Raw genomic sequence first — 25844 nt, forward strand, 5'->3', positions numbered from 1 at the left:
GCTTTCTTGTTGGTGGATTTATTGGAGTTTGTTACTTCATGAGTAGGTTACTATGGAACTACACGTCACGGTTTCTCGTTTGGCTTTCAAATCGTGTCTATATATCTGATATTGTTATGAGTAGGTTTTATTGGAGGGGGGGAGGGGGTTCCATTAGTAGCAAGGGATATTTTATGTGCACCATTCCACAGACAGGATAACTCATACCACGGCCATTGATATACCAGTCGTAGCGTACTGGCTGGAATGAGAAATAGCCCAGTGGCTCCACCAATGGGGATCGATCCTAGACCGACCACACTTTACCACTGGGCTATATGTCTCTATCTTAATGCTGAGGGGCGGGACGTAGCCCAGTGGTAAAGCGCCCGGTCGTCTGGGATCGATCCCCGTCAGTCGACCCATTGGGCTATTTCTCGTTCCAGCCAGTGCTCAAAAACTGGTGTTACAAAGGCCGTGATATGTACTATCCTGTCTGTGGGATGGTGCATATAAAAGATCCCTTGCTGCTAATCAAAAAAGAGTAGTCTATGAAGTGGCGACAGCGGGTTTCGTCTCTCAATATCTGTGTGGTCCTTAACCATATGTCTGACGCCATATAACAATAAATAAAATGTGTTGAGTGCATCATTAAATAAAACATTTCCTTCCATTAATGCTGGAATCTTAACAAACATTCTTATTCCAGCCAGTACACCACGACTGGTATAGCAAAGGCTGTGCTGTTCTGTCATGGAATGCTGCATATGAAAGATCCCTTGCTACTAATGGGGAAAATATGTCTACAGTGGGTTTCCTTTCTAAGACGTATGTCAAAATTACCAAATGTTTGACATCCAGTAGTCGATTATTAATAAATAATGTGTTCTAATGGTGTCGTTAAACAAAACAAACTAACTATTGTATGTTAAACATATTGCAATTTTGCACATACCATGGCCTTTGATCGACCAGTCATGGTGCACTGGCTACAACGAGAACTAGCCCAGAGGACCCACAGATGGGAATCAATCCTAGATAAACTATGCATCAAGTGAGCATTTTACCATTGGGCTACGTCCCGTCTTTTTCTCCCCCCCCCCAAATTTCCATTAATGTTGGAGCTCCATGGTCTAGTGGATAAGCTGCTGGACAATCAAGCTGACGACAGTGGTTCAAATCCCGTCAAAGCTGGCTCACACATTCATTCATCTTTCTCATCTATCACCCTCTGTCTATCACTCTCAGACCTTGCTTTTTAAGGTGCGCGGGTGCGATCGCGCTCGTACAGCGCACATAATTTAAATCTGACGAGTGTGAAAAACAGCGCACGTTACACTCAACAAACGGTGCACGTAAACTAGATGGGTATATTTATCTCCATTGTTTACAAAAATCAACAGTTTCCATAGCTCATTTAGATGATAGGAAGGTCCTTTTATTAAAACAATAAAAATTAAAAGCATGGCAGTGGCTTCTATGCAGTCGTTAAACTGGTATTTCTCTTTGTTGAACAAATCGGGAAATACTGGTTTAATAGACAGTTTTGTAGACGTACACTGCCTATTTTATTTATTTTGGTGAGTGATTTTTCACTAGCCTTTGCATATTGACGTGTGCGATTTTTCATTCACCTATAATTTTCAAAAACCAAGGACTGCACTCTAAATATCTTAATATAAAAAAACCTTTCCAATTTCTCCCACGATTTAAATCTGTTTCAACCCTTTCTGTCAGTTTTCTCCGGCTCTGTCTTCTGAGCTGTCCACACCATCGCCTACCTATCTCAGCTTCTTCCTCCACGGGTGCAGTCTCTGTGTATATCCCTGCACCCACCTGGCATCCTCGTCCTCTGCCTCTAATAAAGCTGGTCTGACCCACGGCACTAAATAATGACCACCGGTAGTAGGGGTGCATAGTAGGTGGTTACAAGTGCCTCTTAACAATGCCAGAAGTAACTACTGAACACTCCCCGAAGTGGTCAGACTAAGCCCACAGCTAAAAGCTGATGAGGAATGGCAGGTGTGTGGCACAGATAGCCACAAGAGACAAGCACCTGTCGTGGTTGGAGCAACAAGGACTGGGATGTGGAGGTGGACAGCAAAAGAAGTTGAAAGATGGGAGGAGTTGCCAGATCGGGAAGAAATGAGATGGAATTCAAAGGAGAGAAAGGAAAGGGGGCAGTGGGGGAAAAAAAGAAAAGAAAAACAGTTGGAATCTTGACAAACATTCCTTCTTTTTGGTTTCCTCAGCCCAGCACCACATATCGTGTACAATGATGAAGCTGTACTCTGCTCAGAATGAAAAGGATCGTAGAGGACTAGAAGATGCAATAATCGACCCCGACGGTTCCGGCCCTCTCAAGCCCTTTAAGGTCAAATGTGAAATAGGTAAGTTTTTATCTCGCAGGTTTAAACTGACAGATGCCTACAGCTAGAGGTTGGGCGAACGTTCATTTATATAATAATTCACAGGTTTAAACCGACAGATGCCTGCAGCTAGAGGTTGGGCGAACGTTCATTTGTATAATAATTCACAGGTTTAAACCGACAGATGCCTACAGGTAAAGGTTGGGCGAACGTTCATTTATATAATAATTCACAGGTTTAAACCGACAGATGCCTGCAGCTAGAGGTTGGGCGAACGTTCATTTATATAATAATTCACAGGTTTAAACCGAAAGATGCCTGCAGCTAGAGGTTGGGCGAACGTTCATTTGTATAATAATTCACAGGTTTAAACCGAAAGATGCCTGTAGCTAGAGGTTGGGCGAACATTCATTTGTATAATAATTTGCAGTTCAACAGGAGATTGGGAAGGGGGCAGTGCACCGCACGTTTCTTACAATAAATAAATAAAATAATCTAACTGCAATGCAGTTTCTGTTTTGAGATGTGCTATACAAATGTTTTATAACTCAAACTCCCTGAATCTCAAACTATTTTGTTGTACCCTTCAAGTTTGAATTATCAAAGTTTGACTGTAGTTTTAACAGTTAAACAATAAACAAAAAGCTATATTTGTATTTGTAGATGATCAAGATAAAACCATAACCCATGTTTGTATCTGTAGATGATCAAGATAAAACCATAAGATAAAACCATAACCTATGTTTGTATTTGTAGATGATGAAGATAAAACCATAACCTGTGTTTGTATTTGTAGATGATCACGGTAAAACCATAACCTATGTTTGTATTTGTAGATGATCAAGATAAAACCATAACCTATGTTTGTATTTGTAGATGATCAAGATAAAACCATAACCCATGTTTGTATTTGTAGATGATCAAGGTAAAACCATAACCCATGTTTGTATTTGTAGATGATCATGATAAAACCATAACCCATGTTTGTATTTGTGGATGTTCAAGATAAAACCATAACCCACGTTTGTATTTGTAGATGATCAAGGTAAAACCATAACCCACGTGGGACACAACAGTGAGGAGAGCATCACCGTGGATGGATATCAAGAACCGGGCTCTTATGTCCGATTTGTCGAATACGCCGCCAATCTGCAGGAACTCACCTTGTTGATTGAGCGAGCCGAGAGTTGTCGTCAGTACATTGAGTACATGTGCTATAATGCAAAACTGTTAGCCAAACCTGGAAGTGAGTTTTTTTTTCTTGTCATTTCATTACATTCAGTACATGTGCCATAATGCAAGACTGTTAGCCAAGCCTGGAAGTGAGTTTTTTTTTCTTGTCATTTCATTACATTCAGTACATGTGCCATAATGCAAAACTGTTAGCCATGCCTGGAAGTGAGTTTTGATATCCATTTTTACATATTATGATGTAAGACTGTTGGCCAAGCCTGAAAAGATGTTTCCTAGTTTTGTATTATATGTGCTGTCACCCGAAATGGTTAGCCAAGCCTGATTTCTCTCTTTTTTATATTGATGTTTCTGGGTATTATATCAGTATCACCGATTTCTCTTACAGCCGATCTCCAACAGACCATGTATTAAATATAGACCGATTTATCTTCCAGCCGATCTCCAACAGACCATGTATTAAATATAGACCGATTTCTCTTCCAGCCGATCTCCAACAGACCATGTATTAAATATAGACCGATTTCTCTTACATCCGATCTTCAACAGACCAGTGTATTAAATATAGATCCATTTCTCTTACATCCGATCTCCAACAGACCACGTATTAAATATAGACCGATTTCTCTTACATCCTATCTCCAACAGACCAGGTATTAAATATAGACAGATTTCTCTTACATCCGATCTCAAACAGACCATGTATTAAATATAGACCCATTTCTCTTAAGCCGATCTCCAACAGACCATGTATTAAATATAGACCGATTTATCTTCCAGCCGATCTCCAACAGACCATGTATTAAATATAGACCGATTTCTCTTCCAGCCGATCTCCAACAGACCATGTATTAAATATAGACCGATTTCTCTTACATCCGATCTTCAACAGACCAGTGTATTAAATATAGATCCATTTCTCTTACATCCAATCTCCAACAGACCATGTATTAAATATAGATCCATTTCTCTTACATCCGATCTCCAACAGACCATGTATTAAATATAGACCGATTTCTCTTACAGCCGATCTCCAACAGACCAGGTATTAAATATAGACAGATTTCTCTTACATCCGATTTCCAACAGACCACGTATTAAATATAGACCGATTTCTCTTACATCCGATCTCCAACAGACCACGTATTAAATATAGACCGATTTCTCTTACAGCCGATCTCCAACAGACCAGGTATTAAATATAGACAGATTTCTCTTACATCCGATTTCCAACAGACCACGTATTAAATATAGACTGATTTCTCTTACATCCGATCTCCAACAGACCACGTATTAAATATAGACCGATTTCTCTTACATCCTATCTCCAACAGACCAGGTATTAAATATAGACAGATTTCTCTTACATCCAATCTCCAACAGACCACGTATTAAATATAGACCGATTTCTCTTACATCCGATCTCCAACAGACCACATATTAAATATAGACTGATTTCTCTTACATCCGATCTCCAACAGACCATGTATTAAATATAGACCCATTTCTCTTACATCCGATCTCAAACAGACCATGTATTAAATATAGACCCATTTCTCTTAAGCCGATCTCCAACAGACCATGTATTAAATATAGACCGATTTCTCTTACAGCCGATCTGCAACAGACCAAGACGTACGGTTGGTGGGTGGGTCGGACCTACCAGCCGATGTATTACTGGGGTGGTGCGGCACCAGGGTCATTCAAGTGTACATGTGGACTAGACGAGAAGGGCTGCATTGGCGCCAGTGACACGTGCAACTGTGACGCTGGCCTGCCACAGCCGACATCTGATAAAGGGTGAGACAAATGAGAGAGAGAAGAGGGAGTAGTGGTTTTACACCTACCCATTGAGTCGTTAAAACTCGCTCTGGGTGGGAGCCGGTATCGGGCTGCGAATCCTGTATATACCAGCCTTATGTCCGATGGCTTAACCACGACACCACTGAGGCTGGCCCCCCATCGAGTACCGAACCGAGTCTAGCAAGACTGAGTCCATTCCCAGGACTCGAGTACCCGTGCTAGGAATAGGATAGGATATATAGAGAATAATACATGAGTTGTTTTAAAATGTATCTAACGAGCGAAAGCAGATGTTTGTCTATGGTTAAGTTACACATGTTTGTCTATGTTTTAGATACATATGTATGTCTATGATTTAGATACACATGCTTGTCTATGTTTTAGATACACATGCTTGTCTATGTTTTAGATAGACATGCTTGTCTATGATTTAGATACACATGCTTGTCTATGTTTTAGATACACATGCTTGTCGATGTTTTAGATACACATGCTTGTCTATGTTTTAGATAACACATGTTTGTTTATGTTTTACATACACGTGTTTGTCTATTTTTAAGATACACATGTTTGTTTATGTTTTAGTTAATCATGTTTGTCTATGTTTCAGATACCTTGTCCACAAAGACTTCTTGCCTGTTCTTGAGCTTCATTTTGGCGACACAGGCACGGTCACCGACACCAAGGTGGCGTCTCATAAACTGGGGATTCTCGAGTGTACTGGAGATGGTAAGTATCACTTGTCCATAGATATAAACACAGGCACGGTCACAGACACCAAGGTGGCATTTCATAAAGTGGGAATTCTCGAGTGTACTGGAGATGGTAAGTATCACTCGTCCATAAAGACAGACACCAAGGTGGCGTCTCATAAACTGGAAATTCCATAGACAAAGGTGTACAGGCATTGAAAATGTCATAATGTCGGGGAATTCTCAAGTACACTGCAGATGGTAAGTATAACTCAATCATAGACAAAGGTATACAGACATTGCAAATGTTATAATGTCGGGAATTCTCGAGTACTGGAGATGGTAAGTGTAACTCGTCCATAGACACAGGTGTACAGACTATGAAAATGTCATAATGTTGGGAATTCCCGAGTACTGGAGATGGTAGGTGTGACTCGTCCATAGACACAGGTGTACAGGCATTGAAAATAAGCAATGTGGCTGGTAATATGTGTACAGGTAATCACAAAATACAGATCTGGTAACCTGGTAACCTATGGGGGGGGCGGGACATAGCCCAGTGGTACAGCGCTCGCTTGATGCACGGTCGATGTAGGATTGATCCCGATCAGTAGGTCCATTGGGCTATTTCTCACTCCAGCCAGTGTACAACGACTGGTATATCAAAAGCCGTTGTGTACTACCCTGTCTGTGGGATGGCGCATATAAAAGATCCCTTGCTGCTAATCAAAAAGAGTAGCCCATGAAGTGGTGACAGCGGGTTTCCTCTCTCAATATCTGTGTGGTCCTTAACCATGTCTAACACCGTATTATTATACTGAGTACTTTTTTCTGCAAGTAATGTACAATGTACTTTAAACTTCTTTTTTTTTCTTTTTTTTTCAGATTTATTCGACAACGTGATAACTTTCCGTAAAGTCGATGCAACTCTGCAATTCGCGACGTTTGAAGCAAAGAACGCTGGTGACATCTGGTTTCAGTTCCGCACAACGGCGACCGACGGCGTTATGATCCACAACACAGGAATCCAAGACTTCATCGAAATCAGACTGTTCCGTAAGTGGTCTCACAGGTTTTCCAGGCCATTCTATACTCTTCAAAAAAAGTAGGGGAACTCTAATAAGAATTTACAATTGCCAAAATTGTAAGGTATATTAGCTGTGGGGAATGGTTATATGATAATAGTGAATTAATTTGGCAAACATTACAGCCGGTAGTTCAGTATTACAGTTGGTTTATGACCACCAAAGATCTTGTAGGATGATTGGGGTCAGAAGTGAAATTTGAAAGTTGACTGGTTTTTTTATCAACTGTATGATTAACAGAATGAAAAAGATTGACAGAAATAATGTTCCACAGTGATTAATGGACTTTCCTGGAAATTGTCAAAATATAGAATGACACCCCATGCACGTATACGGGGCAACTGCGTGATGCATGTGCAAACTATGGAATGTGTTTCTGTGTGTTGATAAACAGACCTGAACGTTTTTTACTAGGATGTCTGTTGTCAAAACGTATGTTCGGTCTAATAGTTGATATTAACATTAATATTTCAGGTTCCCCTACTTTACTAGGATGTCTGTTGTCAAAACGTATGTTCGGTCTAATAGTTGATATTAACATTAATATTTCAGGTTCCCCTACTTGACTAGGATGTCTGTTGTCAAAACGTATGTTCGGTCTAATAGTTGATATTAACATTAATATTTCAGGTTCCCCTACTTTACTAGGATGTCTGTGGTCAAAACGTATGTTCGGTCTAATAGTTGATATTAACATTAATATTTCAGGTTCCCCTACTTTACTAGGATGTCTGTGGTCAAAACGTATGTTCGGTCTAATAGTTGATATTAACATTAATATTTCAGGTTCCCCTACTTTACTAGGATGTCTGTTGTCAAAACGTATGTTCGGTCTAATAGTTGATATTAACATTAATATTTCAGGTTCCCCTACTTTACTAGGATGTCTGTGGTCAAAACGTATGTTCGGTCTAATAGTTGATATTAACATTAATATTTCAGGTTCCCCTACTTTACTAGGATGTCTGTTGTCAAAACGTATGTTCGGTCTAACAGTTGATATTAACATTAATATTTCAGGTTCCCCTACTTTACTAGGATGTCTTTTGTCAAAACGTATGTTCGGTCTAATAGTTGATATTAACATTAATATTTCAGGTTCCCCTACTTTACTAGGATGTCTGTGGTCAAAACGTATGTTCGGTCTAATAGTTGATATTAACATTAATATTTCAGGTTCCCCTACTTTACTAGGATGTCTGTTGTCAAAACGTATGTTCGGTCTAATAGTTGATATTAACATTAATATTTCAGGTTCCCCTACTTTACTAGGATGTCTGTGGTCAAAACGTATGTTCGGTCTAATAGTTGATATTAACATTAATATTTCAGGTTCCCCTACTTTACTAGGATGTCTGTGGTCAAAACGTATGTTCGGTCTAATAGTTGATATTAACATTAATATTTCAGGTTCCCCTACTTTACTAGGATGTCTTTTGTCAAAACGTATGTTCGGTCTAATAGTTGATATTAACATTAATATTTCAGGTTCCCCTACTTTACTAGGATGTCTTTTGTCAAAACGTATGTTCGGTCTAATAGTTGATATTAACATTAATATTTCAGGTTCCCCTACTTTACTAGGATGTCTGTTGTCAAAACGTATGTTCGGTCTAATAGTTGATATTAACATTAATATTTCAGGTTCCCCTACTTTACTAGGATGTCTGTTGTCAAAACGTATGTTCGGTCTAATAGTTGATATTAACATTAATATTTCAGGTTCCCCTACTTTACTAGGATGTCTGTTGTCAAAACGTATGTTCGGTCTAATAGTTGATATTAACATTAATATTTCAGGTTCCCCTACTATTTTTTTGAAGAGTATAGTATTCACTCTTTAAACACAGTATAAGCCCAGTGGTGCATGGTCAGTCTGGGATCGATCCCCATCAGTGGGCCCTTTGGGCTATTTCTATTCAGCCAGTGTACCACGATTAGTATATCAAAGGCTGTGGTATGTGCTATCCTGTCTGGGATAATGCATAATATAAAAGATCCCTTTCTACTAGTGGAAAAATGTAGCTGGTTTCCTCTCTAGGACCATATGTCCTATTACATATTGATTGACATCCAATAGCCATTTATTAATAGATCAATGTGCTATATGATAAAAGTTTCACCGACTAAAAGATTCCTTTCTTTTTCACTTTTCACAGAAACTGACAAGATTCAGTTCCGTTTTAACGTTGGTAATGGAATTCAGGTGGTGACGTTCAACTCCCCAACCCCTCTGAATGAGGATACATGGCACACAGTGCACGTGGAACACAACCGTAAAGAGGCCTGGATGAAGGTGGACGACTTCCCGGCAGTCTACCGGGCGGGAGACGCAGACCTTGTCCGCATGCTCGATCTAACCAGTCCTCTTATCGTAGGTCCGTCTGGGTTTTTTTTCCTTTTATTTTTTCTCATGGATCAGATTTTTTTTTTTTTTCTCTCTCTTTGTCTTTATCTCTCTCTCTCTCTCTCTCTCTCTCTCTCTCTCTCTCTCTCTCTCTCTCTCTCTCTCTCTCTCAAAGGCCATGGTATGTACTACCCTGTCTGTGGGATGGTGTATATAAAAGATCTCTTGCTGCTAATCGGAAAGAGTAGCCCATGAAGTGGCGACAGCGGGTTTCCTCTCTCAATATCTGTGTGGTTCTTAACCATATATCTGATGCCATATAACCGTAAATACAATGTGTTGAGTGCGTGGTTAAATAAAACATTTCTTTTTTCTTTTTGTTTCCATTAGGAGCGGCGGTTGACTTCAGTGATGGCTACGTGGGCTGTATGCGAGGTTTACGGGTCAACGGACAGCTGCTGGACATGAAGGGAATCGTGGAGCGTGAAGAGGTCACATACGGGGTTACGCTCGGTAAGACAACAAATAAGAGAAAGAGGTTAGGTCATCGGCATTAAGGTGGGGCGTGGGGGCTTGTTTCAAGTCCACGTTCCGGCTCTAACCTAGAATAAGTTTTCACTAGAATCGTTATTTTAAAAAAATGAATTTCAGCTTCTGGTTGTTTTTTTTTGGGGGGGGGGGGTTCAGGATCTTTTTTAATTTATATTTTCTTTTCAACATTACCTGTCCTAGTGCATATTCCCTATGGTTAGTAGACAGGTGATGTATCTATAAAAGAGAAAACACTCTGGTTAGGCCTAAAGGCTGGTAAGTAGTGAGTTCACATCCTGGTACCGGCTCCAAATAATGTGATCTTTATTGGCTAATTTTTGAAAGTGTTAGGCCCTGGTATTTGACTCATTCACTAACCAATAACCCCTATCCTCAACAGACAATCTGGGGCGAGGCGTAGCCCAGTGGTGAAGCACTCCATTGATGCACGGTCAGTTTGGGATCGACCCCCGTCAGTGGGTTCATTGGGCTATATCTCGCTCCAGCCAGTGCATCACGACTTGTACATCAAAGGCTGTGTTATGTACTACCCTGTCTGTGGGATGGTGCATATAAAAGATCCCTTGCTGCTAATCGGAAAGAGTAGCCCATGAAGTGGCAACAGCAGGTTTTCTCTCTCAATACCTGTGTTGTCCTTAACCATATGTCTGACGCCATATAACCATAAATAACGTGTTAAATGCGTCGTTAAATAAAACATTTACTTTTTTCTTTCAATATTATGTGCACATTAGTTTTTAACCAACATAGAACATTTAGCTGTCCAATTACAGTTGTTTTTGGTAAAATATTAAAGATTTGTGGAACATTTTATGATAAAAGCTTTGTGGAACATTTTATGATCAAATATTAGAGATTTATATTTGGTTTTCGAATGGAATTAACCGATATTTATCTTTATAAAGCTATTCAATTATGCGATATAATTTGTATTGGTTTAATGCTAAAAGGTTCTGTGCAGCAGAATAATATGCAAATAAGCAATTTATGCTATAAAACAATATACAATAAAGTGGATTCGACTGTATCTGCAGGCTGTATTGGGAAGTGTGCCAGTTCACCATGCTTCAACGGAGGGACATGCCGAGAGAAATACTCTGGATATACCTGTGACTGTTCATACACGCCTTTCCGGGGATGGATGTGTGGTCGAGGTATGGTTTTCATTTGTTTCTGTGGTATACTGTTAGTCCCTTACCAGTCCAACCAGAGGGGACTATACGTTTTGTCTCGGTCTGTTTGTCCGTCTGTTTACGATTGATCCCCATTGGTGGGTCCATTGGGCTATTTCTTGTTCCAGCCAGTGCACTACGACTGGTATATCAAAGGCCGTGGTATGTGTTATCTTGTCTGTAGTATGGTGTATATAAAAGATCCCATGGTACTCATGTAAAAATGTAGCGGGTTTCCTCTAAGACTATATGTCAAAATTACCGTGTGTTTGACACCCAGTAGCCGACAATTAATAAATCAGTGTGCTCTAGTGGTGTCATTAAACAAAATAAACTCTTCAACTCTAAGACTATGTCAAAATTACCATGTGTTTGACACCCAATAGCCGACGATTAATAAATCAGTGTGCTCTAGTGGTGTCATTAAACAAAACAAACTCTTCAACTCTAAGACTATATGTCAAAATTACCGTGTGTTTGACACCCAGTAGCCGACGATTAATAAATCAGTGTGCTCTAGTGGTGTCATTAAACAAAACAAACCTTAACTTTATTACAATGCTTGAGTGTAGCTCAGTGCTAGAGTATTTGACTGAGCTATGAAGGTTTCTTGGATCAATTTAATTATTCTTCTTCTTCAGAGGACCGGCCACTGTGGCGTAGTGGTTAGGCCATCAGTCTACAGGCTGGTAGGTACTGGGTTTGGATCCCAGTTGAGGCATGAGATTTTTAATCCAGATACCGACTCCAAACCCTGAGTGAGTGCTCTGCAAGGCTCAATGGGTAGATGTAAACCACTTGCACCGACCAGTGATCCATAACTGGTTCATCAAAGGCCATGGTTTGTGTTATCCTGCCTGTGGGAAGTGCAAATAAAAGATCCATTGCTGCTAATTAGAAAAGTAGCCCATGTAGTGGCGACAGCAGGTTTCCTCTCAAAATCTGTGTGGTCCTTAACCATATGTCTGATGCCATATAACCGTAAATAAAATGCGTTGAGTGCATCGTTAAATAAAACATTACTTTCTTTCTTCTTCAGAGGTTGGTGTCAACCTGCAGACTAACTACATGGTTCTGTACACGTTTGACGAGACACAGGGATTGTCCGCATCCGACTTCCAGCATGCCAGGATCGGGTTCTCCACCAAGCGCAAACAGGGAATTCTCATGCAGATGAGAAACAAGGAGAACACGGAATACATCTCTGTCGAAATGAACAGCAACGGTATTTGAAATCTTTAGCTGTAAATAATTTTTAGTGTCGAGTTTGAGGGTCATCTTAGCACTACTATTGCCGTAAATGCTTACCATCGCGACCTTAATTTTTGTCTACGATTGCCAGCCCGTTCCACGAAGTGATCTTAGTAGTACTATTGCTGTAAATACCTACCATCGCGACCTTAATTTTTGGCTACGATTGCCAGCCCGTTCCACGAAGTGATCTTAGCACTACTATTGCTGTAAATACCTACAATCACGACCTTAATTTTTGGCTACGATTGCCAGCCCGTTCCACGACACGGCATAGCTTCAGTAAGCCACTAACATAGCTGTCAAATGGCAGTTAAATGATGATTTTGTCATTTTCTAAGAAGGATTCTAACTTTTTGTATAAAAATGGATCTAATATATACCAAATACCTTATATACAACTAGGCGTTCAATGAAAAAACATTCTAGGCCATAGACTTTCACACGAAATTACGGGAGATAACTCTCATGTCTTATGCATTCAGCGATTATCGCTTAGCAAATAAACTGATAAAGTTACTTCATGGATGTCTGATACCAATGAATACATCTAAGATGTTCTGAAAAGTCGGTAATCAATTCATTATTTAACTAATTCATACTTCTTTGTAAAGAATATTTTAATCATTAAAGGGGCACTTACGACTACCGTACGGTTGCTTCGTGGAACGGCTGTAAAGTTTAGGGTGCCAGTTGTAAAATTCACCATAAGTCACTACAATTAACCTTAGCTACAATTCGTTCGTGGAACGGCTGTAAAGTTTAGGGTGCCAGTTGTAAAATTCACTGTAAGTCACTACAATTAACCTTAGCTACAATTCTTTCGTGGAACAGGGCCCAGCTCAGGTAATGTTTATTCATGCTCACATACCACTATAAGGCTTCGAGCATGTCTGTCCCGGGGCCGATCTCTGGATAGCCAGAAATCTATCTCGGGACAGAAACAAGTTGATGGTTTTCTTCTGAATGTCACTCCACACACATTTCTGATTTAATATTTTCCTCTTGATATACTATACACAAATGTGTTTTATCTGGTAATGGCTAACTGCAATCATGAGGTGATGGTTTTCTTCTGATAGGCCACTACACACATTTCTGATATAATATTTTCCTGATATACCATCCATCCCCTTTGTCTGTCCGCTCCCCTCCCTCTCACCCTCCCTCTCTCTTTCACCCTCCCTCTCTCTTTCACCCTCTCTCCTCTTTCAATCTCTCTCTGTCTCTCTCTCTCACCCTGTCTCTGTCTCTCTCACTCTCTCTCTCTCTCTCTCTCTCTCTCTCTCTCTCTCTCTCTCTCTCTCTCTCTCTCTCTCACTCATATAAATTAATATTCTCTTCTTGTTTTTTTTATCTCATACACACTGGTTATTAATGTGCTACGTCTGTCCCAGGTGGAGTGAGAGTTGCTCTGGATATTGGATTTGAACGAGACGAAGTTAACACACCAAACATCGGAATCGATTTCGCCAATGGTCAGCAACACGAGGTCAAGGTCACCCGACTGAACAAAGGAAAAACACTGATTGTACAGGTCAGTACACATACACTGAAATTACACCAAACGTTTTTGATCAGATGACGGGATGTACCTTAGTACTGAACAGAGAAAATTGTCTGGTGGTATTGGTCCATAAGACGTAGGATATTGAAAGAAAGGAAGGAAATGGTTTATTTAACGACGCACTCAACACATTTTATTTACGGTTATATGGCGTTGGACATATATGGTTAAGGACCACACAGATATTGAGAAAGGAAACCCACTGTCGCCACTTCATTGGCTACTCTTTTTGATTAGCAGCAAGAGATCTTTTATATGCACCTATCCCATAGACAGGATAGCACTTACCACGGCCTTTGATGTACCGATGATTAATAAATCAATGTGCTCTAGTGGTGTCATTAAACAAAACAAACAAACTTTATCTTTCCAAAATTAGTACAAATGCAGAGTTCATTTGATGCTTATGTACATTGTGAATTCACCCAGTTCCAAATTGTGAACACGACTTCACCACGTGGAGAGCGTTCAGGCGATTTATAGACAATCTGCACTGTCAGTCCGTTACAACACGACCTCACCACGTGGAGAGCGTTCAGGCAATTTATAGACAATCTGCACTGTCAGTCCGTTACAACACGACCTCCCCACGTGGAGAGCGTTCAGGCAATTTATAGACAATCTGCACTGTCACTCTGTTACAACACGACCTCACCACGTGGAGAGCGTTCAGGCGATTTATAGACAATCTGCACTGTCACTCTGTTACAACACAACCTCACCACGTGGAGAGCGTTCAGGCAATTTATAGACAATCTGCACTGTCACTCCAATCTCACACACCACCAACTCAAATGGTTTGTGTTTCTCTGCCATTTTTTCCTTAAGCTGTGAAGACCTACCCCAGTTCACAAGTTGTGTTCACAGGTTATTTAGCCAAACAAACGCTCTTCACAACTTGTCAGTTGGAAAAATATGATATTCATCAATTCTACTGAATGCAGCATAATCGTAGCCAGGGGTTCAAAAATTTTCAAAAAAATTACTTGCCACAGGGCAAGGCCAATCAGATATTCACTTGCCCCATATATTTTTCCACTTGCTCATACTTCTTACGGTAACCAATTGTGTTACTCCTATTTAATTTAATACAGTGCTTAATAGTGTAATAATCTTGAAAGTAATTGGTTTAATTGAATAAATAAAGAATTTTGCCAATAGGTTACAACACTTACCTAGGAAGTACTAAATGTATATGTCTGTCCAGTAGTATCAACTCTCTTCTCTATTTGTTGATTTAAACTTAATTTTTTAAATAGTGTCCATTTGTTGATTTAAACTTTGTTATTTGTTTGGTAGTGTCCACTTGTTCATCTAAATATAATTATTGTGTCGATGTATGCCTTAATGACCACTTGTTGTGAGATCCCTCTCCACTCGTGAGCCATTCTTTTATGGCTGGCATTGGTTCAAAAATGTTTAGGGATTTTGTGTCATTATTGTGTGTATATTATTTAACATTTTGTGCCCCAAAACACTTCTCTGGGGTGTTTTTACCCTGTTAATAGCTGAGAAGTCTCTCGCAAACAGTCGTGGCTGGGCTTAAGTAAACATGAGCTCTGTTACTTTTCAGATGTTTTTAGATAGTGCAGGCTTGGTAAACAACAGCCGGGGAGGGGGTTGTACATCGATTGCAGCCTTGTATTTTTAACTTATTGAGCATAATATATTTGTTAAAAACTATTAATAAAGCATAAAAATATATATTCATGTATGCTTAGTGGGCTTCGCACCATCATGATTATGACGTAGGGCTAATGAAATATAACTTTACCTTACCCGTTCATTTTAAACGAACGTAGATTTACATTTGTAAAGTGCTGGAAAAAACCCCTCAATTAAGTATGTTCTGCCACAAGGTTTATTATATCTAAACTAAAATGTCTTGCAACTTTTATAAGAATACAGTTCATATAATATTTAGGCTCTGTTCAAGTGAACTCGGAAATTATAAACTTGCTTTATGCCCCTGTTCATTTGCAAAGATCAGATTCCGGAACCACGTTAACGTCTAATTTAATTTGAATATGACAATTTTAAGCTGTATCTAACCTCATTTACCATGTTTGCAAGGATTAAACATTATGACTGCACACACAAGGCATGTATACTTTATTTCTATATAAGCTGTAAAGCGTATTGGATGTTATTTCTAAGTTTGAAGATCATCGAACCAATTACTTGTATGAATTCAGTCAAACGTTCAGTGGCGGAAATTACCAATCTTAGTTATAGTAAAAGGGGAATAACTCTAAAGTTGTTATCGAACTTTTCAACACATTGTTTTCCATTTTGACATGAGGTGGAATGCCATGGGAACTTTGGGGGAGGTTTAGAGATGGATCATAAAAACATTTAAAATTAATATATAATAAGGCCGGCCGCCTTTGATCCCGGTATTCCTGCTGCAATGAAATTACACTTCAGGTGTTGTTTTTTAGTTTTGGCAGGTTTTTTTGGGGTTTTTTAATATATATACCACTGCCCCCTTTCCATTCTCTTCTTTTGAATTCCATCTCATTTTTTCCTAGTCTGGTAACTGTGTTATAACAAGATGAATCGTTACTGTGTTAAGGTTGTGTTTTGTTTGTATAGGTTGACGATTACCCACCAGGAAATAAAACCTTTGATGTGTCTGACACAAGTGACACCATCCTCGACAACCCAAAATACCTCTTCATCGGCAGCAATGGTAAGACATTCTACAGCGTTTGTACGGGTCATAGAAACTGGCTTCCAGGGGTCATGGAAACTGGCTTCCAGGGGTCATGGAAACTGGCTTCCGAGGGTCATGCTGGTTATAGAAATCCTGACTTCCAGAGTCATATAGGTTATAGAAATCCTGACTTCCAGGGGTCAAGTGAGTTATAGAAATTTTGGCTTCCAGGGGTCATGCAGGTTATAGAAATCTTGGCTTCCAGGGGTCATGCAGGTTATAGAAATCTTGGCTTCCAGGGGTCATGCAGGTTATAGAAATCTTGGCTTCCAGGGGTCATGCAGATTACAGAAATCTTGGCTTCCAGGGGTCATGCAGGTTATAGAAATCTTGGCTTCCAGGGGTCATGCAGATTACAGAAATCTTGGCTTCCAGGGGTCATGCAGGTTATAGAAATCTTGGCTTCCAGGGGTCACGCAGATTATAGAAATCTTGGCTTCTAGGGATCACGCAGGTTATAGAAATCTTGCTGCCAAGCTCTATGGCAACAAGGAGGACCTAGAGAGGACGATGCTCTTCATCGTATGATAAAATTTAGAAGTGTAGTCAGCGAACGCAAAGAAGAAGAATAGAAATCTTGGCTTCTAGGGCTCATGCAGGTTATAGAAATCTTGGTTTCCGGGGGTTGGTTATAGAAATCTTGGCTTCCAGGGGTCATGCAGGTTATAGAAATCTTGGCTTCCAGGGGTCATGCAGGTTATAGAAATCTTGGCTTCCAGGGGTCATGCAGATTACAGAAATCTTGGCTTCCAGGGGTCATGCAGGTTACAGAAATCTTGGCTTCCAGGGGTCACGCAGATTATAGAAATCTTGGCTTCTAGGGATCACGCAGGTTATAGAAATCTTGCTACCAAGCTCTATGGCAGCAAGGAGGACCTAGAGAGGACGATGCTCTTCATCGTATGATAAAATTTAGAAGTGTAGTCAGCGAACGCAAAGAAGAAGAATAGAAATCTTGGCTTCTAGGGCTCATGCAGGTTATAGAAATCTTGGTTTCCGGGGGTTGGTTATAGAAATCTTGGCTTCCAGGGGTCATGTGGGTTATAGAAATCTTGGCTTCCAGGGATCATTATGGTTACAAAAAAACACCGTAGGTTTTAGTTCTCAGACATTCTAGGGATCATACAAGTTCTAAGGATCATGCTGATTGTAGAAGTCATCGTTTCTAGGGATTATATTGTTTACAGAAACCTTGGATTTCATGGATATAAGGGTTGTGGATTTGAAATGTGTATATTTGGTAACAAATTGATTTGAAACTGGCGACATGTATGCTAATTAAGGTAATGGGAGATGTTTATTTGTTACGTTGACTGTACATTTTAACATTATAATATAACGGATAAAAATCAACATCCACTGAGAGGATTCGAACCACGGTCTCTCAGTACAAAGAGTCCAGCACTCTACCAACTGAGCTAATAGGGAAATTCCCACTAGCTACAATATATTCCAAGAGATTACAATAATACTTGTTGGTTTACTTCAGATAAATCTTAACACTATTAATGGATTTGAAGGGTGTATATATTTAAAAACTAATACTTGTTTTATTTCAGACACATCTAACACCGCCCATGGATTTGAAGGGTGTATATATTTAAAAAGTGATACATGTTGTTTTATTTCAGACACATCTAACACCGGCCGTGGATTTGAAGGGTGTATATTCCGAATGCAGGTGGACAACATCTTCCCACTGAAACGAGCTTTCCAGGATCCACCGCCGACCTTCATTTCTCTTATACCGAAAGGTTTCACTGGAATTCTTTGAATTTTTATACGACCGTCTTTGACGAGTCATGAGAAGTGGGACATAGCCTACTGGTAAAGTGTCGGATCGATCCCCGTCAGTGGGCTATTTCTCGTTCCAGCCAGTGCACCACGACTGGTATATCAAAGGCCGTGGTATGTGCTATCCTGTCTGTGGGATGGTGCATATAAAAGATCCCTTGCTGCTAATCGAAAAGAGTAACCCATGAAGTGGAGATAGCAGGTTTCCTGTCTCAATATCTGTGTGGTCCTTAACCATATGTGTTTGACGCCATATAGCTGTAAATAAAATGTGTCGAGTCATTAAATAAAATATTTCCTTTCCTTTTTATGATGGGTTATATTCAGTGTTTCTGCCAGAAAGAAATTTTTAAGTATTGCGCTATGGAATTGAATGCAACCACAGTCATCAAGGGGGTATGGGGGCCTCCCCCAGAAAGAAAATGGGTTAAATTTAGGTTTAGGGTTAAGAAAATCATACATTAATGATAAGAGTAATTAATTTTGTCAAAAGGTTAACTTTGAAAAATAAATCTGCAAAAAAATCTACCCTCTGGCAGAAACCCTGATATTATGGTATGACGTTGTCCATATATACATCTGTCCATAAACTTTCCATTTTTGGAGTTTTAATTTCCGACCCGAATCAGGCCACTGGCCATGCTAGAGATTGAACCCGGGATGGACATGCCTGAAACCCTAGTTTTGTTTAACGACACCACTAGAGCACATTGATTTATTAATCATCCGCTATTGGATATCAAACATTTGGTAATTTTGACATATAGTCTTAGAGAGGAAACCTGCTACATTTGTTCATTAGTAGCAAGGGATCTTTTATATGCACCATGCCACAGATAGGATAGCACATACCACTGCCTTTGATACACCAGTCGTGGTGCACTGGCTGGAATGTGAAATAGCCCAATTGGGCCCAAACCTAACACGCATCAAGCGAGTACTTTACTCACTGGGCCAAGTCTTGCCCCCTTGTGGTATGGGGGGGGGGGGGGGGTCAAAAAATGTTCAAGCTTCAGCTCCAGAGCTTATCTTTGTTATCAGTTCATTATAGGATCATCAAACCTGCTATACAAGTACAACTTGGGATGGTGGTGTGTTTCGTACCATAACTAGGTTACTGTGACCTACTTTTTACACATTACTGCATATTAAAGAAAATCCTTGTCCAAGACCGTATGTTCCTTATCAATTCATATAGAATCATTAAAACTTGCATGCAAGTACAACATGGGATGGCGGTGTGTTACGTACCATAACTAGGTCACTGTGACCTACTTTTTACACATTACTGCATATTAAAGAAAATCCTTGTCCAAGACCGTATGTTCCTTATCAATTCATATAGAATCATTAAAACTTGCATGCAAGTACAACATGGGATGGCGGTGTGTTACGTACCATAACTAGGTCACTGTGACCTACTTTTTACACATTACTGCATATTAAAGAAAATCCTTGTCCAAGACCGTATGTTCCTTATCAATTCATATAGGATCATTAAAACTTGCATGCAAATACAACTTGGGATGACGGTGTGTTACATACCATAACTAGGTCACCGTGACCTTATTTTTGATGGGCATATCATGTACTTCATTGGTACTCTCCTTAGATATTAAAGGGACAGATCCTAGTTTTTAAACACTAAGGCATATTTTTAAATATTAGAACAGTTTATTATGACTGAAATCAAACTTTACTAATATTTTATTGTTTACATTATCCATTTCCGTACATCCAAAGTGTTTCTGGTCATCCTGGTATTTCTATAATACCACAAAATGCTTTTTTCCCCCTATTTTTAAAACGCACTAAGAAGTAACGATTCTGGAATCACGTTTTAGTCTATTTTTAAGGGTATTTCAACGTCCCAGACTCTTGTTTCACACTCTGTTGCAGGTTTGTAAATTAACCAAACTTAGTGTCCATGTTTACGGGTTGAATCTAGGCTCTAGGTGAAAATATGCCTTAGTGTTTAAAAACCAGGCTCTTGGTGAAAATATGCCTTAGTGTTTAAAAACCAGGGTCTAGGTGAAAATATGCCTTAGTGTTTAAAAACCAGGCTCTAGGTGAAAATATGCCTTAGTGTTTAAAAACCAGGCTCTAGGTGAAAATATGCTGTAGTGTTTAAAAACCAGGCTCTAGGTGAAAATATGCCTTAGTGTTTAAAAAACAGGCTTTAGGTGAAAATATGCCGTAGTGTTTAAAAACCAGGCTCTAGGTGAAAATATGCCTTAGTGTTTAAAAACCAGGCTCTAGGTGAAAATATGCCTTAGTGTTTAAAAACTAGGCTCTAGGTGAAAATATGCCTTAGTGTTTAAAAACCAGGGTCTTTTCCCTATAAGATTTAAGTGGACATTATGTGCAGACATCGACAGTAGTTGTTCAGGTTAGTCAAGAACGATACTTTATTCATAACAAAATCATCTTAAACAAAACCTCCAAGAATGACATGTATTTCAAAGTACATTTTGTCGTCTTTAGGTAAAGTGCGAGAGGACATGTGTGGGTTCGAGGAAATCACCCGTGCTCCAGACCCTATCGAGACACGACCTCGGGGAGGTGATGTCGTAAACGTGACGTATCCGTATAACCCAAATCCAGGACAACTCAACACTCTTGAGAGAATCATTCTCGGAGGTAAGATGATGCGTGTTGATGATGTATACAGTGAAACCCCTCTAAACTGGATACCAAGTAAACTGTCCAGTTTTAAGAGGTGTCCAGTTTAGAGAGGTTATTTTTGGTACTGATTTTTAAAAAAGGACTGCGAAAAATGTCCGGTTTACAGAAGGTCCGGTTTTGAGAGGTTTCACTGTAGAGGATACTCCCCGACTGTCTTGTGATGTCATAATTTATCAGCACGAGTTGATAAAAGGAAGAAATCCAAGGCTTGCCGACATTAATTTTGTCAAAGCCGCTGAGCTGGTTACGATATTAAGCAGATGCTAACAATAACACCATTCTTGGTGAGAGAGCCATTAAAACAAATGACCTAGAGTTGCAGCTGGTTACAATCAACTCCTGTGTACGAAGCTTTGTCGGGTCTACTGTTTTGAGTCCTACTGTTTTGAGTCCGAGGCAAGAGGCTCTTGTGAAATACAAACTGCTTGAAATAGCATAAAATGTAGTGAAATAATCTATAAATGTATTTATTGGTGACTGTTCAATATAGTATATTCAATAATTGTAAAGGATTTTAAAATTAAAAAAGGTTTCCACCTTTTTTGTTACAAGTGGGAGTGAGAGCAGACTAGCTACACTGGCTGTCTCTAGAGCCAGTAGAGGTCAAATGTCATCCAATCAGCAACAACGTTATTAATTGTTTTGTCTGAACATGTGCTAGCTCAGGCTGTCGAACGCTTCAACGGTGTTATCTTGTATTAATTTTCAGGACATGGTACTGAATACTTGTACTTTTTATACATATATGGGAGTTAAAATTCATAACGTTTATTCCCTTTTTTATGTTTTTTATATTTATTCCATTATGTAAAATATATACAATTTGTTTGGGTTTTTTGCTGATGTGATCAGAACAAATTTTCTTTGATGTTTGTTTCACGTTCATAATTCAATATACAAACGCTACTATGATTTTTTAAAAACACTATTAGGCAAATATCGCCTTTTAAATGATTTTATAATTTTTATTTTTATTCCTTTCTTTTTTAACCTCTTCCACCCACCCACCGGTAGTGATGACATTACCTGGAATAGATTGAAAATTTTATTCCCCCTGCCACTGCACCGATACCATTCAACTTTGAAAATACACCTTTAACATCAGCTTTGAAAATACACCTCTAAAATCAGCTTTGAAAATACACCTTTAAAATCGATGTTTTAACATTTTGTTACTTCCAGTTGTGCTTGCGGTCGTGTTTTTCCTCATTATCCTGGTGATCGGCGTGATCGTGAAGAACAAGGCGTGTGAGGGGGGAGACTATGAGACCGAGGAGGCGAAAGGGGCAGAACTTGCTGACAACCCCGACACGGCCGTCGTATACAACCAGACAGGGTTGCCTGAGATTGAGAAGAGACAGGAGTGGTTTATGTAGACCAGCACAATGCTGGCGAGAAAACAACTCAAACCACACCAGCGATAAAAACTCATTATTACACTAGTGAGAAACTCATTATTACGCCAGGGAGTAAACAAGTCATTACACCAGCGAGAAAACAACTTATTACACCAGCGAGAAAAACTCATTATTACACCAGAGAGGAACTCATTATTACACCAGGGAGTAAACAACTCATATTATACACCATTAAAAAAACCCAACTAATATTACATCAGTGAGAAAGCAACTCTTATTACACCAGCAAGAAAAACTTGTTATTACACCAAGAAAAATAATTTATTACACCAGCGAGAGAAACTCGTTATTACACTGGCAAGAAAACAACTGTTATTACAACAGTGAGATAAGATTGTTATTACACCAGCAAAACAACAACTCTTTATGAAAGCTGCAATCTCAAGGATATTTGTACAATTTCTATTTAAAAAGAAGACCATCAATATTAACATTGGTACCACTGCAAGTCATTCTTCATTATCCTCCAGCTGGTCTTGCTAATCCGATTCGCACAAGAATATGTTATTCTCCATTTTTAACATTAAGAGGTATTACAAATGTGGCGACAATTTGTATATTGTATGAAGGCAGCTGATAACAACTGTTGTTACTGATAACACAATTTTTTAAATAAAACTTTAGTTGTATTTGTATATATATGTAAATGATTTTAAACGATTTTAAAATGGTGACTTGAGATTTTAGCTTTTAATAATGGAGGGGGAAAATCCATATGCAAAACATCTTAAAATGTTTTGAATTGTTTTTAGTAAAGAGTTTTAAGACCTTGTAATCATTTTGAATAGATCTTTAGAGAAAAAGGTTGACAAAAAGTTAGCGAAAACATTTTGAGCCAACTGATGCAAGAGACAAAAGAAAAAAAAGAAGTATTTTTGAAAAATACACAGAATATAATAATCGTAAAGAAACAAGATCAGTTGAATGTTAAAAGATGGGTGCACATTTTTGTACCCTACTTTTTTCTCATGATGTGTGTCCGATTTAACAGAACTATGGTATTTAAAAGCTTAGTAGGTTGTGAAATACTCTCTTGTCAACAAAGTTTAGAGTTTGAAAAAACAGTGAGCATTTGTTTATATCCTTGGCACCCCCAACCCCTAGATTGACCAATAGAAATATATTAAAATATGGCATGTTCACGACAAAAACCTTATTCGTTTTTGTGTCCGATTTCTTATTGATTACATTAGGTCTTTAGCTTGGGATTAATATCTACACCAAGAAATTACAATATTTATAGTGTTTCATTTTGTAAAGGAAAATGTTATATGCATATTGGAATCGGTCATTTATATTGCATAAAATTGTTCAGATTACATATTAAAATACGTGGAACCGATATTTTTTAATTGTAATTTTGGGGCAGGTGGATGATAATTATAAAATAGTTTTCAGTTCGAAAGCACTATATTGATGGATAAATTTATTAGTTTTTAAAAAAATAATTTTAATATTCACTTTATGAAAACATAAACTGATTTTACACTTTGGTGATTAATACCCATTATCATTGATTAAGCAGGATTGAAAAAAATTATCAGTGATGTTAATTTTATAGCAAAATATATAATGAACTTCAATCTGTCTTAGTTTGACACAATAAAAGCTTATTATGTGTACTAGGAGTGTCGAGCGTTCTCGTTACACGAGCTTGGTAAATCGTTTTGACACTGCGGTTAGTTGGGGAATGCTGTCACATTTCCCCCCCAATTTATGAATACTTCAGCTATATATTTTAATACTACATATTCTATAGTATTCAGATTTATGTTTTATAGGCATTACAACACGTTTTTCTTATCTATAATATATAAAAAAATTTAAACTGCAGGTTTTGGAAAAAATAAGGCTGTAAATTATGTAGAATACATGTTGTTTTTTGTAAATATATCTACGCAGTTAGTTTTCTGTGATAACTGCTGAAGTTTGCTAACCGTAGATGATTATTCAATCTGAAGATTTGTGCCCACCATCTTTAAGTTGATGTTGAGAATGTGACAATTTTAATTTTGTCAAATTACACCTATGGTGCTGTTAAAATTGTTTAAAAAAATTGTCTTGTCACTTTTTTTTTCCTCTTCTTACAAAACTGTCTTCATCATTAATTCTGTCATAATTATATGTATTGTATGTCTTGATTTATTTACGTTGTATGTTGTAACAGGTATATCATAATTATATACATTGTATATGTCTTTGCTTCATCCACATGGTATATAATAGGCATATCGTAATATATACAGTGTATGTCTTTTGATTTATCCACGTGGTATATAATAGGCATATCATAATATATACAGTGTATGTCTTTTGATTTATTTTACATGGCATGAAATAGACATTTCATAATTCACTACATTGTGTACATTTTCTGATTGATCTAGTGTGAAATAGACGTAGTCTACAGATCTGCCTAATCATATAACTTTTTTTAAACTAGTAAACCAATTTGCAGAATTAAAATATATGCCAATTTATTTTTTTAAATTTTAAATATTGATTTTTTTTTTTAAATTGGTAAACTTGTACAAAATAAAAGTGAAAGCACAAATATTTGTTGCTAAGTATAAAATAGTCTTCTTAAGAAAACACATGTATTTTATTCTTACTGCAAAACTTTACTGTTGATCATTAAATTGATGTTAAAGGGACAGACGCTAGTTTCAACTCACGAAAATTAACACTTAAGTTTGGTTAATCTACAAACCTGTAACACATTTGGATAAAGTTACAACAGAGTGAAACAAGAGTATGTGACTTTGAAATGGTGAAATATCGTTTACAAATAGACTAAAACTCGACCCCATAACTGTTACAGACGCACGTGTGTTTTTAAAAATAGGAGAAATGCATTTTGTGATATTAAAAACACCAGATTGACAAAAAAACACTTCGAATGTACGGAAATTGATAATCTAAACAATAAAATCGAAGTAAAGTATAATTTCAGTTATCAAAAACGGCTCTAATAGTAAAAAATATGCCTTAGTGTTTAGAAACTAGAGTATGTCCCTTTAAATCTATATGTACATATATTTATATATGTTATAGTCTGGCGAGATTTGTTTTTCTTGTACTTAATTGATTTTTTTTTTGGGGGGGGTGGGGGGTGTTGGTTTAAAATCTGCAATTTTTGTTTACTGAAATCACCAAATAGAAAATTTTATGTAGGCAGATCTTTATTTTTATTTCATTGATTGATGATTAATTAAAAATATAA

The 25844-nt window shown here is 38.2% G+C and overlaps 1 protein-coding gene across 1 annotated transcript in view; it reads left to right on the forward strand.

Annotated features, from left to right (window-relative positions):
• LOC121385190 (neurexin-4-like) overlaps nucleotides 1-25434 on the forward strand; it is a 52083-nt gene extending 26649 nt beyond the window's left edge. Inside the window, exons 13-26 of the mRNA XM_041515760.1 lie at nucleotides 2232-2369; nucleotides 3385-3594; nucleotides 5153-5339; nucleotides 5953-6071; nucleotides 6920-7090; nucleotides 9279-9497; nucleotides 9857-9979; nucleotides 11053-11172; nucleotides 12230-12415; nucleotides 13839-13978; nucleotides 16604-16700; nucleotides 18356-18478; nucleotides 21003-21158; nucleotides 22386-25434. Of these exons, the coding sequence (XP_041371694.1) occupies nucleotides 2232-2369; nucleotides 3385-3594; nucleotides 5153-5339; nucleotides 5953-6071; nucleotides 6920-7090; nucleotides 9279-9497; nucleotides 9857-9979; nucleotides 11053-11172; nucleotides 12230-12415; nucleotides 13839-13978; nucleotides 16604-16700; nucleotides 18356-18478; nucleotides 21003-21158; nucleotides 22386-22579 (2183 nt within the window). The 3' untranslated portion in view covers nucleotides 22580-25434. The remainder of the gene's footprint in view (nucleotides 1-2231; nucleotides 2370-3384; nucleotides 3595-5152; nucleotides 5340-5952; nucleotides 6072-6919; nucleotides 7091-9278; nucleotides 9498-9856; nucleotides 9980-11052; nucleotides 11173-12229; nucleotides 12416-13838; nucleotides 13979-16603; nucleotides 16701-18355; nucleotides 18479-21002; nucleotides 21159-22385) is intronic.
• Nucleotides 25435-25844: the final 410 nt, after the last annotated feature.

The sequence above is a fragment of the Gigantopelta aegis genome, chromosome 11, assembly GCF_016097555.1.
Source record: "Gigantopelta aegis isolate Gae_Host chromosome 11, Gae_host_genome, whole genome shotgun sequence".
NCBI lineage: Eukaryota > Metazoa > Mollusca > Gastropoda > Neomphalida > Peltospiridae > Gigantopelta > Gigantopelta aegis.